The sequence below is a fragment of the Doryrhamphus excisus genome, chromosome 3 (genome assembly GCF_030265055.1).
Source record: "Doryrhamphus excisus isolate RoL2022-K1 chromosome 3, RoL_Dexc_1.0, whole genome shotgun sequence".
Taxonomy (NCBI): domain Eukaryota; kingdom Metazoa; phylum Chordata; class Actinopteri; order Syngnathiformes; family Syngnathidae; genus Doryrhamphus; species Doryrhamphus excisus.
The window spans coordinates 24,002,640-24,018,293 of NC_080468.1; the positions used below are offsets into that span (position 1 = coordinate 24,002,640).

General features: G+C 42.0%; 3 protein-coding genes across 8 annotated transcripts; 1 reads left to right on the top strand and 2 right to left on the bottom strand.

Annotated features, from left to right (window-relative positions):
- Positions 1 to 987: 987 nt before the first annotated feature.
- On the bottom strand, positions 988 to 5,118 carry zgc:92664 (uncharacterized protein LOC436695 homolog). Of its 3 annotated transcripts, XR_009129087.1 has the most exons (6): positions 4,750 to 5,107; positions 4,205 to 4,299; positions 3,641 to 3,861; positions 3,453 to 3,557; positions 2,702 to 2,926; positions 1,002 to 2,208 (listed from the first exon to the last, which is right to left on the bottom strand). XR_009129087.1 is itself a non-coding variant. In XM_058068086.1 (5 exons), exons 1-5 carry the CDS (start codon positions 4,768 to 4,770, stop codon positions 2,862 to 2,864), a joined length of 504 nt encoding a protein of 167 aa, XP_057924069.1. In that variant the 5' UTR covers positions 4,771 to 5,118; the 3' UTR covers positions 988 to 2,861. The 3 variants fall into 3 exon arrangements, 2 of the variants coding, with proteins under 2 accessions (XP_057924069.1, XP_057924068.1); XM_058068086.1 differs by having other exon boundaries at positions 988 to 2,926; positions 3,641 to 3,858; positions 4,750 to 5,118; XM_058068085.1 differs by having other exon boundaries at positions 999 to 2,926.
- Positions 3,403 to 10,387, top strand: LOC131125903 (uncharacterized). 3 transcript variants are annotated; one of them, XM_058067912.1, is made up of 6 exons: positions 3,403 to 4,686; positions 5,708 to 5,806; positions 5,912 to 5,994; positions 6,068 to 6,194; positions 6,900 to 6,971; positions 7,047 to 10,387. In XM_058067912.1, exons 2-6 carry the CDS (start codon positions 5,729 to 5,731, stop codon positions 9,420 to 9,422), a joined length of 2,736 nt encoding a protein of 911 aa, XP_057923895.1. In that variant the 5' UTR covers positions 3,403 to 4,686; positions 5,708 to 5,728; the 3' UTR covers positions 9,423 to 10,387. The 3 variants fall into 3 exon arrangements, 2 of the variants coding, with proteins under 2 accessions (XP_057923895.1, XP_057923894.1); XM_058067911.1 differs by lacking the exon at positions 3,403 to 4,686 and adding an exon at positions 4,781 to 5,072; XR_009129078.1 differs by lacking the exon at positions 3,403 to 4,686 and adding an exon at positions 4,784 to 5,072 and having other exon boundaries at positions 6,303 to 6,971; positions 7,047 to 7,131.
- alox12 (arachidonate 12-lipoxygenase) lies at positions 6,429 to 15,561 on the bottom strand. Of its 2 annotated transcripts, XM_058067967.1 has the most exons (15): positions 15,275 to 15,561; positions 14,542 to 14,688; positions 14,272 to 14,473; positions 13,149 to 13,230; positions 12,950 to 13,072; positions 12,769 to 12,875; positions 12,176 to 12,348; positions 11,943 to 12,086; positions 11,610 to 11,813; positions 11,441 to 11,527; positions 11,172 to 11,341; positions 10,985 to 11,106; positions 10,172 to 10,272; positions 9,924 to 10,094; positions 6,429 to 9,850 (listed from the first exon to the last, which is right to left on the bottom strand). In XM_058067967.1, the coding sequence occupies exons 2-15, from the start codon at positions 14,686 to 14,688 to the stop codon at positions 9,671 to 9,673; spliced, it is 2,013 nt and encodes a 670-aa protein (XP_057923950.1). In that variant the 5' UTR covers positions 15,275 to 15,561; the 3' UTR covers positions 6,429 to 9,670. The 2 variants fall into 2 exon arrangements, with proteins under 2 accessions (XP_057923950.1, XP_057923949.1); XM_058067966.1 differs by lacking the exon at positions 15,275 to 15,561 and having other exon boundaries at positions 14,542 to 14,951.
- Between the last annotated feature and the right edge of the window lie 93 nt (positions 15,562 to 15,654).

The following is a 15,654-nucleotide window of genomic DNA, read 5'->3' on the forward strand; positions in this document are numbered from 1 at the left end:
TATGGCTATTATAGTAATTTTTATTTGTAGCACCAGTATCTAATATTGTGCAGAGGGGCCATGTTATGCCTAGGATTTGTGTTTTGTTTTTTTTGTCCCATGACACATGTACAGAAAAAAACGGATATGGTCCAAATCCCCCCCAAAATGGCACCTGTGTGTTTTTCTGATTTCTGATTTTAAACATGTGAACAGTCTTTGCCAGGATACACATGCTCACAAGCTTTACGTTTTTTAAATATGTTAATTCTATAAAAGGTGACAACAGTTGTAATATAATAAGAACAAATCACATTATAAGAGGGTGTCTTTGTCAACTATAATCACAACAGTAGCATAACTCGACCCTCATGAGATTAATTATTTTGCGTGTTTGATGTTTTTAAACATCCAGAGTGGCATATTGGCACCCCGCACATCCTTAGATTTTTCGATACACAATGGAAAATGTTTGGACACTCCTGTTTGTAAAGCCTCATACTTAAGATAATGACAATGTATTTCATAATAACTTTGTTTACTGCTTGAAAGTGCTTGGCCTTATGGAAATGTATGTATATATTTATATAGATTTTTTTTATTGTTGCTGTTCTTATCAAACAATGTTTAACAATCTGTGTTGAAGTTGCATTGTGTTTGTGTGTGTGTGTGTGTGTATGTGAGAGTGAGATGGAATCCTTTCCCAGTCCCATTTTTTTCTTTGATTTTAAAACAAGCATATTTTAGTTAAATACAAAAAGTCTGCATACTGGAAAAAAATTCACTTTTCAATGTTTATTGTGATTCTTGTGACTGTGATCCTCTGATAGCAGCCTGAAGCATTTTATTTTTTATTATTTTTTTGCATGATTCTATTATGTTTTCACCAACGTGCTGGATGAAGTCAATGTAATTTTTGTGTGTCCGGCTTTAGCAGCACATCATTACTGGTATTTTGTTGTTTGTGCATTGCCAGTATGTTGTGTGCTGCTCCTGTCAGACACACACACACACACACACACCTTTTTAAAAAACGAAAACATTTCTATCTTCACTATTTCATTGAGAATTTATTAAAAATATTACAAAACCTAAATTTCTCACTCATTTTTTTAAATTTCGGATTTTATATTTCAACATCGAGGTTGAAATTGTTAACATGTTTAAATGTTACATTTTGACTAAACTGGACAAAGTGTGGGCATGTGTGCACAAGTGGGCAATTTCCTTATCCTCATTTGACCACAGCAAGCTTCTCTAAATAATATTTATTCCGAAAATGAAAACTCTAATGTCAAAGTACACCATGTAGAAAATCAGTTTTATGACATAACATGTGACTTTATTACACCACAGCAGGGGTTGTCCAAAGTGAGGCCATTTTTGTCCCCCCCATCTCATTATTTATTCTGCATATTGTAAAAATTAATTCAGTAATGAGATCTAATTAGACATCACACTTGTGTGCTTTGTCACCGAAAACAATCTAAAATGTGGATGTTTTTCTGCAGATAGTGTAGTGAAAAGTGTTTGCTCCCTTCCTGATTTCTTGTTTAGTTGCATGTTTTTCCACACTTAAATGTTTCAGATCATCAAACATGTTGAATTAGTCAATGACGACACAACTGAATACAAAATGCAGTTTTTAAATGAAAAAAAAAATCCATAAACACAGCCCTGTGTGGAACAAACATAGCTGAGATTGAGATCCGGAAAGTCTGGAATTGTTATAAATTTGTAAAGCTTTGGGACTCCGGCAAACCACAGTAAGAGCCAAAACATGGAGCAGTGGTGAGTGGCCGGCCAACAAAAATGACCCGAAGCGCAAGAGGTCACAAAAGACCCCAAAACAGCCACCAAAAAACTGCAGGCATTGCTTACCTCAGTCAGTGTTCAGGACTCCACCACAACAAAGACACTGGGCAAAAATGACCCAAGACAAAAACCACTGCTTAACAAAAAGACTTGTCTCAAGTTTGCCACAAATCATCTTAATGATCCCCAAGAAATTTGGGTAAAATACTCTTATACTAAAATGTAGTTTATACATCAGGCATGACTGTAACACCACATTTCTGAAAAAGAACATCACACCAACAGTAAAACATGATGGTGGTAGTGTGATGGTCTGGGGCTGTTTTTCCGCTTGAGGACCTGGAAGACTCCAGCTGAAACCAACTTGGGTTCCGCAGCAGGACAATGATCCAAAAGACACCAGCAAGTCCACTTCTGAATGGGTGAAGAAAAAAAGAAATGAAGACTTCGGAGTGGCCTAGTCAAAGTCCTGACCTGAATCCTATTGAGAATTCATACTGGAAAAGCCTCCATTGTGGCTGAATGACAACAATTCTGCAAAGATGATTCTGACAAAATTCCTCCAGGAGGATCATTGCAAACACTTGATTGCAGTTGTTTCATCACTTTTTCCTCACAGGGCCATGTATGTAGGTTTGGATTTTGTTTATACAAAAAGTTTCATTTAAAAACTACATTTAAGTTGTGTTGTCATTGACTAATATTTAAATTAGTTTGAGCTGAAACATTTAACTGTGACAAAAAAAATTGGAAATCAGGAACACATTTTCACACCACTGTATATTGACCTATACTACATTGACAAAATCTATTCGGTGTTATTATGCAAAAATATTCCCCCATATGAACATCTCTAAAAATGCCTTTAGAATTTTAACTAAATTGCTGTTATTTCATAATAGCTCACCTGGAATTGCATTTTATTTCCTCTAAGAATTAATAACAGAAGAGGGGAAAATGTCACAAAGCAAGACAAAATAAATAAAGAATGATGCCACATTCTCGCGATTGTCTTTGCTTGCTTGATGATGATGACTTGTTTTCAGTGTGGGGGGGGGCCTCAAAGATCAGCGGGACAGCAAAGGAAGGTCGCTGGAGTTCATGATGAGACTGGAGTCCAAGTTCAAGGTATCTACAGCAAAACAAGAGAAACAAGTATTTCTTTGTGTGTATAATATTTTTGTATTTTTCCTTTAAAGCAGGGGTCTCAAACACGCGGCCCGCGGGCCAAATGTGGCCCGCAGGACACTAGTTTGAGGCCCCCGCCTTGATATGAAAGTTTATGCGGCCCGCACAAGTTTGATATGGATGCTGTATGGTATCATGGAATGTTTTATCAGAGCTTTTCTTGTAGAAAATTGAAACCAAAGCAAAGTTTTTAAAAATTTTTGTTGTTTTTAATAAATGCGCTTTTTTTTTTTTTTTGAAAACCTGATGCGGCCCAGTCTCACCCAGACCCGAGCTCCAGTGGCCCCCAAGTAAATTGAGTTTGAGACCTCTGCTTTAAAGCTAACATGATAAGCTGATTGGACCCGAGTGCTGCTCCAAAGCGTCACATTTTCAGAAACATAATTTTTGTCTAGTAGTTAACAGCGGATGGAGAATTATATTGCATAGTGAAACTGCATCAATGATGATGCTACAAAAATTGAAGGCACCTTGATCAAAGTTGATCTTTTTGGAGTTGCATGCTTCGCCCATTCCCTCCATGTCCACCAGGTCGCTATTGACGTCCGAGTCGTTCAGGGCACTGAGGGTCACGTCTTCACACACACACACACACACACACACACATACTTGATTACTTTCTACCAACACAATGAAACACATGGGGGTTGTTGCTCACCTGCAGTTTTCCGCTTCTTTGTAGTAGACTGGCTGCCCTGCTGGACCATCGCCGTGACAACGTGAGGCGTGGGCACAGATACGGTCGCGGTGGGAGTGCCCGGTGTCGTCATGGCGGCACCAGCGAGGACGGTGACTTTCTTCACTGCCTTTTGTGGGCTTGTAGAGCAGGTTCGATGGCTCTCTTCATACTTTCTCTTCACTGGACTCTTTGTCTGACTGCTGGTAGGACGATGGCAACAAACTTCTAAATTATCTCATATTTTAATTGGAAAGTTTAAAATTTAGGTCCACACATGCACCTTGTGGTGGCATAAGAATGAAACTGCAGATAAGAAAGCGAGGTGTTTTCTATCATATTTGTATTTGCTCAGGAAAAGACCAGCGACCAAATGTAAACAGCTTCCCAGCAAACTCCCTTTTGGGTCACAACCCACCAGTTAAGAATCACTGATTTAGGATATCAAAAATAAACATGTTTTGGGAGTTTTATAAGGGCATCCATTCTGTTTTTGCCATTGGCTGAGGACCTTGGAACATAATATGGTGTTTTGTGATATGTTACCTTGTAGGGTTGGACTCAGCCATTGGGTGAAGCTGCATGGTGAGTTCTCCAAGCCTAGTGAAAGCAGCCCCGGCTGCAGAGAAGATTTCTCCAACCTACACACAAACATATTCCATTGGCTTCTATGTTCTTTTTTTTTTTTTTACTGTAGATACACCACTTTTAGTAGAATGATGTGATCATTGTTCGGGTCTAACACTATGGAGATAGGAAGAGCATGACAACAAGTGCTACATTGAAAGCTAATGAGGAAGGATGAACAGTGTTGTCATGGATACCTTCTCTGCACTGAATAACAATGAAGACGACTTTAATTGTTAATAATAGAGTTAAATAGCAACAAGCAACCACCGCTCCCCCCACAACATAAAACCTAAAAGCACATAGTGATTAATTAGTTAATTAAGGTTAAAATCAAAGTCTACACAGCTGCACGCGCGCTGCAGCTGAGGAGCTTGTGTCTACAGCTACTAGCATGCTAGGTGAGCAAGTTCAAAAAGTTATTCTGTTCCTTTAAGCTACATCTTTGTGTCCGAATGACTTACTTTAGTAGAGGCCGATGTCATCTTGGAGAGAGAGAGAGAGACAATACGGCTTGTGTTGAACGTCGTTTTTAGGCGGCAGCTAATATGCTAACAACAATGTAGCCACACGGCATTGAGCAGTGCTATCAATAGCGAGCTAGCTAACTGCTCACGGCGTCTTTTGCTGTTCGTGTCGCCATTAGCAAAAGTCCAGCATCCGAACAAAACGTTGCATATTGATTTGTCTAAATAATGCTTCCATCACAGCAAGAAATATGTATATTTGGATTCTGAAACCGAATACAAGCTTAAGACGTGTGCTGTCTTCGCTGCCCCTCGTAAATGTAACTTGAGTGAAACTTTGTTTCAGATAGCGGGATAACATTTCATAACAAACAGACTGAATGGTTCAACTAGTACTTTTACTTACTTTTTTGATTACTTTTACCAGTAATATAAAATACATGACAGCTAGAAATGCTTCCGCTGTAACAGGAGTTATATTTCCGACATTACCTGAATGCAACGTAAGCTATACTGTACGTCGATTGGCTGATTTCGCTTGGTCGCTACAGCGACCTTACACAGTCTGGTATCGATCCGATACAACAGGACCAGTATCGAAATGTTTAATCTCATTGAATCAATTTGTGACGTGTGTCACTAATTTATACACACAACAAATATATATATCCTCTTGCGTTAGTATCGATCCAATATAACACTGGTATCGATTTATTTCATATTTGAGTCGATCCATCCACCTCTGAAGCCCACGTGATTGAATAGTGTTGAATATTGCTTTCTTTTTCCTCATGTAGTCCAGAATGTTCTTCGTTCTTATTTTATTGTTCTTATTTGCTTTTTCTGTGTTATTCTAAAGACCATTAAACATGGAAGACCGAATCATTTTTTAACGTTTCCGTGTGCAATCACATGACTCTCGTGTGAACCGTCAAGTGCGTGTCTTCTGTTGCAGTCCTCAAGCAGAAGTGTGTCCATGATGCGTGGATTGATCTGTGCCCCAAAAGTAGCCGCTTGTGGATTCGTGTTGAGTGTGTGGGGGTTCATCATGTTGGTGAGTGGAACTTTGTTTTCTCATAAAAAAAAGTCTGTTTTCCTCTTTTCCTGAAATTGCATATATAACTGTCGTTTTTGTAATTGTCCAAATTACCACCGGAAGGCCATACTTGGGATTTGTTTCATCACACACTCGGCTGTACTGATTGAGGATGTTCCTATAAGAAAGGAAGACACCCAACATGAGTGAGCTTTCCACTGTTACATATATACCACAGCAGAAAAGTAAATACGGTAAGAATTGCATGTTCGCCCACAGCTCAAATCCCCCACAGAAGATCTATGAGCTGTACGACAAAGTGGCTGTCAACTGCTTCATTGCAGCAGGCATCTACATTGTACTTGGTATCTTCTCCTGCTGTCAGATGACACTCAACCGGAAAAAGGTAATACAAATTTTTAAGGCTCTTTTCCACGTGACTCTTTCCCTTGTAGGAGCTTGACTTGCAATATTGATTGTGGTGAGAATACTTTTTTTTATTTGTCTCGTTTAGGCTTACCTGGTGCATTAGTGACACCTGCTGGAAAGGAGGTGAAAGTCACAGGAGGCTTACTTCTTTATTTTTAATGATTTTGTTTACTTAAACAGAGAGCTGATCACAATTGCAAATACATGTATATTCACTTAAATCTGCCAAAAGAACAAATACATTGGACAAATCAAACAATGGAATTTACTGCAAAAAAATCATCATGTTTGAATACTACTTTTGTACATTGAAGGTAGCCATCTTTGTAAGTTTGTGATTGGATGCTTTGGAGTTAAACTCGACTCATTGCTCATTTGAAACCTCATTATTAGTCATCACGCTTTGATGACAAAAAAAAAATACTGATGTCATGCCTTCATGACAAAATATGCCGATGTCATTCTTCAATCTCCTTTGCATGGCTTTGATCAAAGCGAAAGAATAGGTTTGTGACTGTCACACAAATATTGTCTTCCTAAAACAAAAACAAAAAATCTTAGAAAAGGGATGAAGGCCATGGAAGCCAAAATGACAGCAAGTTTCAAGAAAAATCACCTGAGAAAAATCACAGAGAAGAGCCAGTTATCACCGTATGGTATTTTTGACCTTCTCAACACTCAGAAATGCCTCAAAGATTTTTTTGTACAGCGAGGGATGCTTGGAGATCATATGCACATTTCAGAAGTGAATCAGGTAACGAAACAACCTTATGACTATTTGCATCATTTATCTAAAAAAGATCATACTAATCAGCTGTGTGTTCTACAGGATCGATCTTTAAGCCAAAAGGACAAAGAGAGGGATGACAAGATCAACAACATCATCAAGAGCATTGTGGAGAAAAGCATTGCAGACATTGCAAAGCTGAGGCAGCTCATTGCTCTATGGGACGCGGAGGAACGCTCCAACTCGGATAGTTACATTGACGAGTCCTCGTACGGCAATGTTACTCAGCAGAAAATTAAGGAATATCTTAAGGACTTTTTTAACGAGAGGCTCATGTTTGCCGAGCAGCCTAAGGAGGAAATGAAGGAAGAGTCCGCCATGTCACGTAAGGATGGGGAAGGCCCTGATAGTAATACCTTGCAGTACAACCAGATGGTTAACAACAATGAGGAAGTAGGTACTTTACAGCCATTAGATGATTCTTCTCCCATCATTGAGAAGGCCATGAGTATGATCAACCAAGTCATTCAGCCTATGGTGGATACCATCGAAGTTACCAAAACAGCCGGCAAAACAATTGCTAAAAAAGTCCGGTCAGTGTGGAAGGGTCTAGATAAAGACGCAGACGACACTTCAGAGGACCCGGAAGCTCAATCTGTTTCCTCTTCCATAGACGATCAGGAACCTCGTGAACAATCGCGGCTTGCACCAGCATCTAATGAACCTGCTTCTTCTTTGCCTACAAATAAGATCAAGAACGCCAGAAAAGATGGCAAATACATTCCTCCTGACATCTTGGATGAAGATGCGGTGGAGGAGCTCTGCAGGTTTGAAATGCAATTGACCCCGATGCTGTCACCCATTTTAGAGGAGACCGGGGACGCCAATTCTTCGGCTTCTTCAGCCAACCGCGAGAAGATGTGCATCGATGAGTCAGAATATGGCTCCCGTGTTATAGCCACCGGGGCGGCACGTTCATCTGCCATTAAAAACACGGTACCTGGTAAAGCATTTATCTCAGAAGAAGAGGAAACAGACAAGTCCGCCTCGTTTATGGACGCCGGGATGACAGGCTCTTCGTTAAATGTAATGGATGAGAAGCTTCAAGACGCTTCTGAGGAAGAAGCAAGAAAAGATGGTTGTATGTCTCAGGCTCGATCCACTTCCAGGCTTTTACACCAATTGGATTACACCGGAGAAGCAGGTTCTCCTCTGCCGTGTTCTTCCACTTCCTCTCCCATTATTGAGAAGGCCAGAAATATTATCAGTCACGTTATTCACCCTGTAGTTTACACTCTTGATTCGGCCAGCCAAGTTACAAAGACAGCTGGAAAAACCATTGTGAAAAAAGTCAAGTCCATATGGAAGTCTCGATCTGGCAAAAAGAAGGGCAAGAGAGCCAAAGGTAATCATGGCGGAAATACTGAGAATGTTCTTCACGATGGTAGCTCAAATAAAGAAGATGTAGGAGAAAAAAACGAGGAAGACAGTGCTTTTGATGGGGAGTCACATTCTGGGATTTCAAGCTCAGAAGATGCTGAGCTTGTAGATTCCTTCGATGATCCATCCTCCATCATCGAGAAAGAAGACGTAAGCACAAGTGTCAGCAAAGAGGAGAAACATCCAGATATCTCGGAGAACATGGTCGTGGAGGATTTCTGCGCCTTTGAGGGAGAAACATCCTCTGGGCTTTCCACTCCATTTTTGGAGTCTGTGATGGCTCAATCCCATCCCACTACACCTGCTTCATCCGCACTTGAGAAGGCAAACATGCTGAAGAACTATGAAAAAACAACTCCAAATATCTCGGAGGAAAAAACAGAAGAAGTATTGTCCTGCAATTCTATCGGCTTGTCATCCATTCCTGACAGTAAACTGGGAGCTACAGAAGCGGACAAAGTGCAGGCTCAGTCTGGGCTCAGTCTTCTCCAGTCTGAAGAGGATGCACCTGAACACAACATCTATAGTATCTTTGAGAACATCTTCAGACAGGAGTTTTCCAAAAAATTAGAAAGCTCGCTCAGACAGGGACTCTGTGATGCTGTCCGTGTTTACGTCCCTGAAAGGAGTTCCGTGGAATCCTTAGAGAGTGCCGCCATGACTAGCGACCTGATCTGTAATGAAACAAAACAGTCCAAAGACGAAGTTGACAGTTCCTCAATGGGTCTGCAGGATTCACCAGAGACCGGAACCCTGTCTGTACCTTCCTCTTGCAGCTACCAGTTATTAGAAGGAAAACAAAACAAGAAGCATTCATCAGAACCGACTCTTCAAGAAGAGATGCAACCAGGAGCACTTAATTCCAGAAGGAAGTCACTTTGGAAAAGATGGAAAATGAGCCGTTCAAGGAAGATACGGCCAAATCTTTTGGATGGTGGTTGTTGTCCCGGTTCCACTCTTGACATGGCCACAGACAGCCAAGCCACTAAACCTGCCATCACGTCCATCTTGAATAAGGTGAAGTCGATTTGGAAGTAGAGGAACAAGGAGAACTGATGATGTCCACCACACTGATTCAGACCACAGAAGACTCATTTTAAACATGAAACCAGACTTTGGAACTGGTGTGCGTGATGCACACAGTGGCCAATGTCGGTTATCACAGAAAACAAGACAGACTGCTGTATACTGGTAATACTTATTGCAATATTTCTTTATATAAAGAACTACAAATGTTGATTACATAAATCGCTGATGCATACTTGAGGTGAAGATTGTCTTTTTTTTTATATTGTAATGCTGTTTTCTACACGACTGGGTAAGAGAAAAAGATACGGCAGGTCCTCTCCGTCGTTTTGACTCAGGATGTGGTCTTCAATTTCTTTCAGATCCTTTCTAAATCTGTCAATCAGCTCCAGAGCCGGCCCCTCTGTGAAGTGCTGCTCTGTGTATTGACCCAAAAAAATCTAGCCAAAAGGAGAAACATAGAGTGAAGTAGATGAAGGTAGTGCGTTTGAACATCAGGAATGAGTGACATACCGCATCGGGTTGTGCTCTTCCAAGATGCCATGTGATTGCCATCTGCACACATGACTGACTGACATCAGGAAGTGTGGCCATGATCATTTCCATGGTAACGGCGTCTTTGTCTGTCGGGGGTGGCTGTCTCATGGTGCAAGGGGTGTTTGGTATCCATGCACACCAGTCAAACTGCAAAAAAAACAAAGAGCGTGGGTTAGAAGTGGATCACAATGGACGAGGGTTCCTCAAGGATCTGTTTTGGGTACCTGGCCATTGTTAGAAGCGGCATGCTGGACTGAGCTGGTGAAAATGACGACTGCAAGCAAGGTGGAGAGATCCTCTTTACTGCTCAGCTCACTAGGAAGACCTGAAATACATTTACCAAATCATGGAACATTCTGGGTTCGGAAAGAATATTGAGCCACGAAAGGAAGCGTAACAGGTTATTTTTGGAAAGCATGATTTTATTTTTGTCTAGTGGTTAGCGCGCAGACCTCACAGCTAGGAGACCAGGGTTCAATTCCACCCTCGGCCATCTCTGTGTGGCGTTTGCATGTTCTCCCCGTGCATGCGTGGGTTTTCTCCGGGTACTCCGGTTTCCTCCCACATTCCAAAAACATGCTAGGTTAATTGGCGACTCCAAATTGTCCATAGGTATGAATGTGAGTGTGAATGGTTGTTTGTCTATATGTGCCCTGTGATTGACTGGCGACCTGTCCAGGGTCATTCATTCATTTTCTACCGCTTTTCGTCACGAGGGTCGTGGGGGGTGCTGGAGCCTATCCCAGCTGTCTTTGGGCGAGAGGCGGGGTACACCCTGGACTGGTCGCCAGCCAATCACAGGGCACATATAGACAAACAACCATTCACACTCACATTCATACCTATGGACAATTTAGAGTCAACAATTAACCTAGCATGTTTTTTTTTTTTTGAATGTGGGAGGAAACCCTGCAATGCACAGGGAGAACATACAAACTCCACACAGAGATGGCCGAGGGTGGAATTGAACCCTCTGAAACTGGAATCAGGTAATAATAGGCGCCGTAGGAAGGATGCTCCTGCTGTGTGATACTGACCAAAGTTGGGAAGCTCCGTGAAGCCCACTTGAGTGATGTCCCTGATCCAGGCTTGGAGCTCTGGGTCCTGATGTACATCTTGGTCAAACTCATAGAACAAGCTCACCATCTGTGATACATAGCTGATGAAGGGACAAAAAAAATACTGTAGTTATTGAAGTAGCATAACTTAGAACACTGCAGTCACCTGTGTATGGCCTCCCACAGCATCAGACTGTGTTCTCGGTAGTAATACTTTGGCAGCTGAGAAACTCCTCTATCAGCAAAATCCAAGTATGGTTGGAGTGAGCGGTAGGTGAGATCCTTGTACTCTCGTTGGGCCAGAATGAGCAGACCATCACCACCTGTAGACACAACCTACACGACCACCATAATGAACGTCCTCCATTGTTCTCCCATCATTTAACAATTGAATCTGTATCACCATTTTGGGGACTGAATTCCCCCATGTCTCACCCGTTTAAAGATGCCATCTGCAGAGATGAGCTGTGTGCGCCCCCTACAGTTAATCTCCAGCGTGTATCGCTGATGGGGAGCCAGGATCTGCGATGTCGAAGTAGAGGCCAGTTTTTGTATATTTTGTATATTTTAATGCTATATAACATTTATTTTTCTGTGCATATACCTTATAAATAGGATGTACGGCCGGCAGCTGTCTCAGTGTGGCCACACAAAACACCTCCACCACCAGGTGAGTCCTGAGCAGGTGAGATAGCACCTGGAAGATCTGAAACTCAGAGTGACGTACCCACATCTTTGCCAATAGCCAGGCGAGGTGCGGGTCTTTGGGTAGAAAAATGGGTGTCTCCAAGCCCGGCGTCTGCCCCAGCTAGGGTTAAAAATACCTTAGTCAACTTAGCACTCATTTTATACTTACCGGATAATTAGAAGTGACAAATACAAATAAATCTCTAATTTTTTCCCTATTTTTATACTTGAAGATATGAATGCTTGGTACCTGAATAGCAATGGGTATGAGTCCTTGGTCTGGATGTTGGTAAAGAAGACAGAGAGGAGCAGCGATGTACTGCCGTTGACCCTTGATTATGTTGCTGGGAAGCCCTTCCATGATGACATAATCTAGTAAAAAGATATTCCCTGCCTGGACACCAGAAGGATATAGCAGAAGGACAGTCAAGGTAAAATTTCTAATATCATTACCGCAGATGACAGATTGTATAAACGTGACACCTTAAGTTCATTGTCCAGGTTGGTCCTGGGAGGGAATGAGCTCTGCACCATGGAAGCTGTGACCGGAAATTTCTCTGGTAGTCGTTTACATTTGTGGATCATTCTGGGGTTGGAGCCATTCAGGCACTGGTAGCCGAAGAACCAGTCTTCCTTCCAATGATCCATGCAGTACTCTGAATCAAAGAAAGCAACCATTCATTCATTTTCTACTGCTTTTCCTCGCGAGGGGTGCTGGAGCCTATCCCAGCTGTCTTTGGGCGAGAGGCGGGGTACACACTGGACTGGTCACCAGCCAATCACAGGGCACATATAGACAAACAACCATTCACACTCACATTCATACCTATGGACAATTTGGAGTCGCCAATTAACCTAGCATGTTTTTGGAATGTGGGAGGAAACCGGAGTACCCAGAAAAAAACCCACGCATGCACGGGGAGAACATGCAAACTCCACACAGAGATGGCCGAGGGTGGAATTGAACCCTGGTCTGCACGCTAACCACTCGACCGCCGAGAAAGCAACCATTCCCAGGTAAGTGACAGGTCAATTGTATTTTGTCAGAAAGTCTACGTTCCATGGATCTATCCTACCAGATATTGGGCTTCGGAGTTTCCAGAAGATTTGTTTGAAATCATCCAGGTTATTCCAAGAATTCCCGAAACAGATGGCAAGTTTCTTCAGTGACAACTCCAACAAGCTGTAAAGAAGAAGGTACATATAAATCCCTTATTTTCATCACTTCCCGATTATGACTTGTGGTTCAACGCTTACGCAAAATGTAAGGAATACTGAAAATCACTCCTCTTCTCGTTGTCGAAACGAACATCTTGGGGCAAATCTGCTTCCGTTTTAGCATCGATACATTGCGGTATCCCTTTAGCCCAAGTTTGCCATCTGACAAAAAATGTCACTTACAACGTTAGTAAAGGTGACTTGTCCGTTCTGGATGAGTTTAGTGTTTGTGAGGAACCTGTAACTCTGCTGTCTATCCTGAAGTTCTCTTTTTCTGTGAGCTTGGAGTACATCTAAGGCGTCTTCTTTATGCGTCTTGGCTGAGAAGAACAGGAAGTGCATTTTTTTTTAGCAATAACTTCTTGTTATTCTTCTTACATATGTATTTATGTAAGTACTAGGGGTGTCACTAGACAGTAGACGAGATCTTAACTTTACTTGTAAGAAAAGTACAACTGACAATATATTGTAATCTACTACAGTAAACCTCGGATATATCGGACTCGGATATATCGGAAATTCGCTCACAACGGACAGATAAAAAAAAAAACGATTTTTCTGTAATGCATTTCCAATAAAAATTCATTGCATATATCGGATTTTTTATAACGGATTTCGCCTATTTCGGACAAAATCTCCAGTCCCGTTCCAATGCATTTCCATTAAATTTCCCTCGCATATATCGGATGGCCGCATCGTTATGCTAATCTTGTTGATGTCACTGGCTATTGTCTTTCTCCTGGCTCCAGATTTAGGACAAATATAAAAGTGAGTGACGTCAATAATACTAGCACAGCAGTGAATGAGATCTTAACCTCACTATTGGAAATAACGTAGGCCTGACGGGCGTAACAGGGCCTAGCTTAATTAACAATTTGTTATGCTCAGAGTCCAATAAAGTTAAATTCTCATTACCTTACGTCTCTTTTCATTGCCCAGTCCAGGTACATTGGAAACATAGTCAAGGGAGTGCCTTTTTATAACGGATAAAATCCGATTTACGCATATACCGGATATAAATCTGATATATGCGTAAAACTGACATTTTCCGGTATACGCATATAACGGATTTCGCTTATATCGGACAAAACCAGTGGGAACAATTGAATCCGATATATCCGAGGTTTACTGTAGTATAATTTCTAGTATGCTTCTACTTCTGCCGGTAATATAGTGACAGTAGAGATGGTATGACTGACAAAAGGGCTCACTCCGTACATGCCATTGTTCTATGGAAGTAACATGTCAAGGTGCTGAAACCAATGCACAGAGTGAACTGTCTTCCTGTTCATTTTCATTCATTGGGCGGCACCGCTATAACTTCTTCTGCTCAGATTTACTGCTCCATACCATTTCCATACCTGTTCCTTCTCGTATCTCCACCATGACATCTCTCACAAACCAGCGGTAACAAGGGAAGGTCAGGACTTGGTCTCCAATTGGACTTTTCACCGTGACATAGCGGCAGAACCAGTTATCTTCTACCCAGTATCGTTCCTTTTCCAGTCTGACCAGTAGCAACGGTCCTAGAGTGGTACGGCTGCTTACCTTGTACTCATCCACCTGAAGGGGGGGCAGGGTCATGGATTTATGTACCTCCATTGAATATCGACATTGCATGACACACTTACCGCCCCTCGACAGAAATCCAGGCCTGGTTTGTCCAATAGGGTGCGCTCACTCTCCCCCATCTGCCCCACTAGGGTCACATAGATGTAGTTGCTGGTGCCTGAGTATTCTGATGTGCCGGTTGCCACAGTGACGGTGTAGGTTTCCATCTGAGGAGACATTTGTCAACGTATAGCGCATGACATTTTCTGTTTAGTTTAGACATGAAGAATGTCGAGAAAACCCATCCTTCACTGATGAATGCCTTCCCTTGTTGGCCACAGGAAATAGTGCAGTTTTAGGTGTCTTGCACATTTAACAGTCTGGGATCAAGGTCCAATACATTTCATAAGGATAGGAAAAGCTGTTAATCATTAGTGAAAATTATTATGTGTAGTATCCATATGGGGCGGCACGGCGGTCTAGTGGTTAGTGCGCAGACCTCACAGCTAGGAGACCAGGATTCAATTCCCTCGGCCATCTCTGTGTGGAGTTTGCATGTTCTCCCCGTGCATGCGTGGGTTTCCTCCCACATTCCAAAAACATGCTAGTTAGCATGCTAATTAGCGACTCCAAATTGTCCATAGGTATGAATGTGAGTGTGAATGGTTGTTTGTCTATATGTGCCCTGTGATTGGCTGGCGACCAGTCCAGGGTGTACCCCGCCTCTTGCCCGAAGACAGCTGGGATAGGCTCCAGCACTCCCCGTGAGGAAAAGCGGTAGAAATGAGTATCCATATGGAGTACTGTACTTACTGTGTATTCCTGCTTCCCTCAGAACCTTGATCCCATTTCCAACTCTTTTTTCCCTCTTGCTGCCTTTTATTTCTTCTTCTTCAACACTTCTTCAAGTGTATTCAACACTTTACCTGGTCAGTGCTCTTGCAAGAAAGTAAAGTTTGGGTTTGGTTTTCTCTTCCCTGCTAAACTCTAGAACACACCCCTCAACCATTCCTTTGTGAGGTAGGTGACTGGTCTCAATTTTCACACACACACACACACACACACACACACACATAGATGGGAAATAGGAAGTTCCCAGCTTAGCAGATAAGATCCACATTGCAGAGCTGCTGAGGCCTAGCACCCGTGACGTTATGTAACGACATTCAGCAGCCTTTTTGAGCCTAAAATAA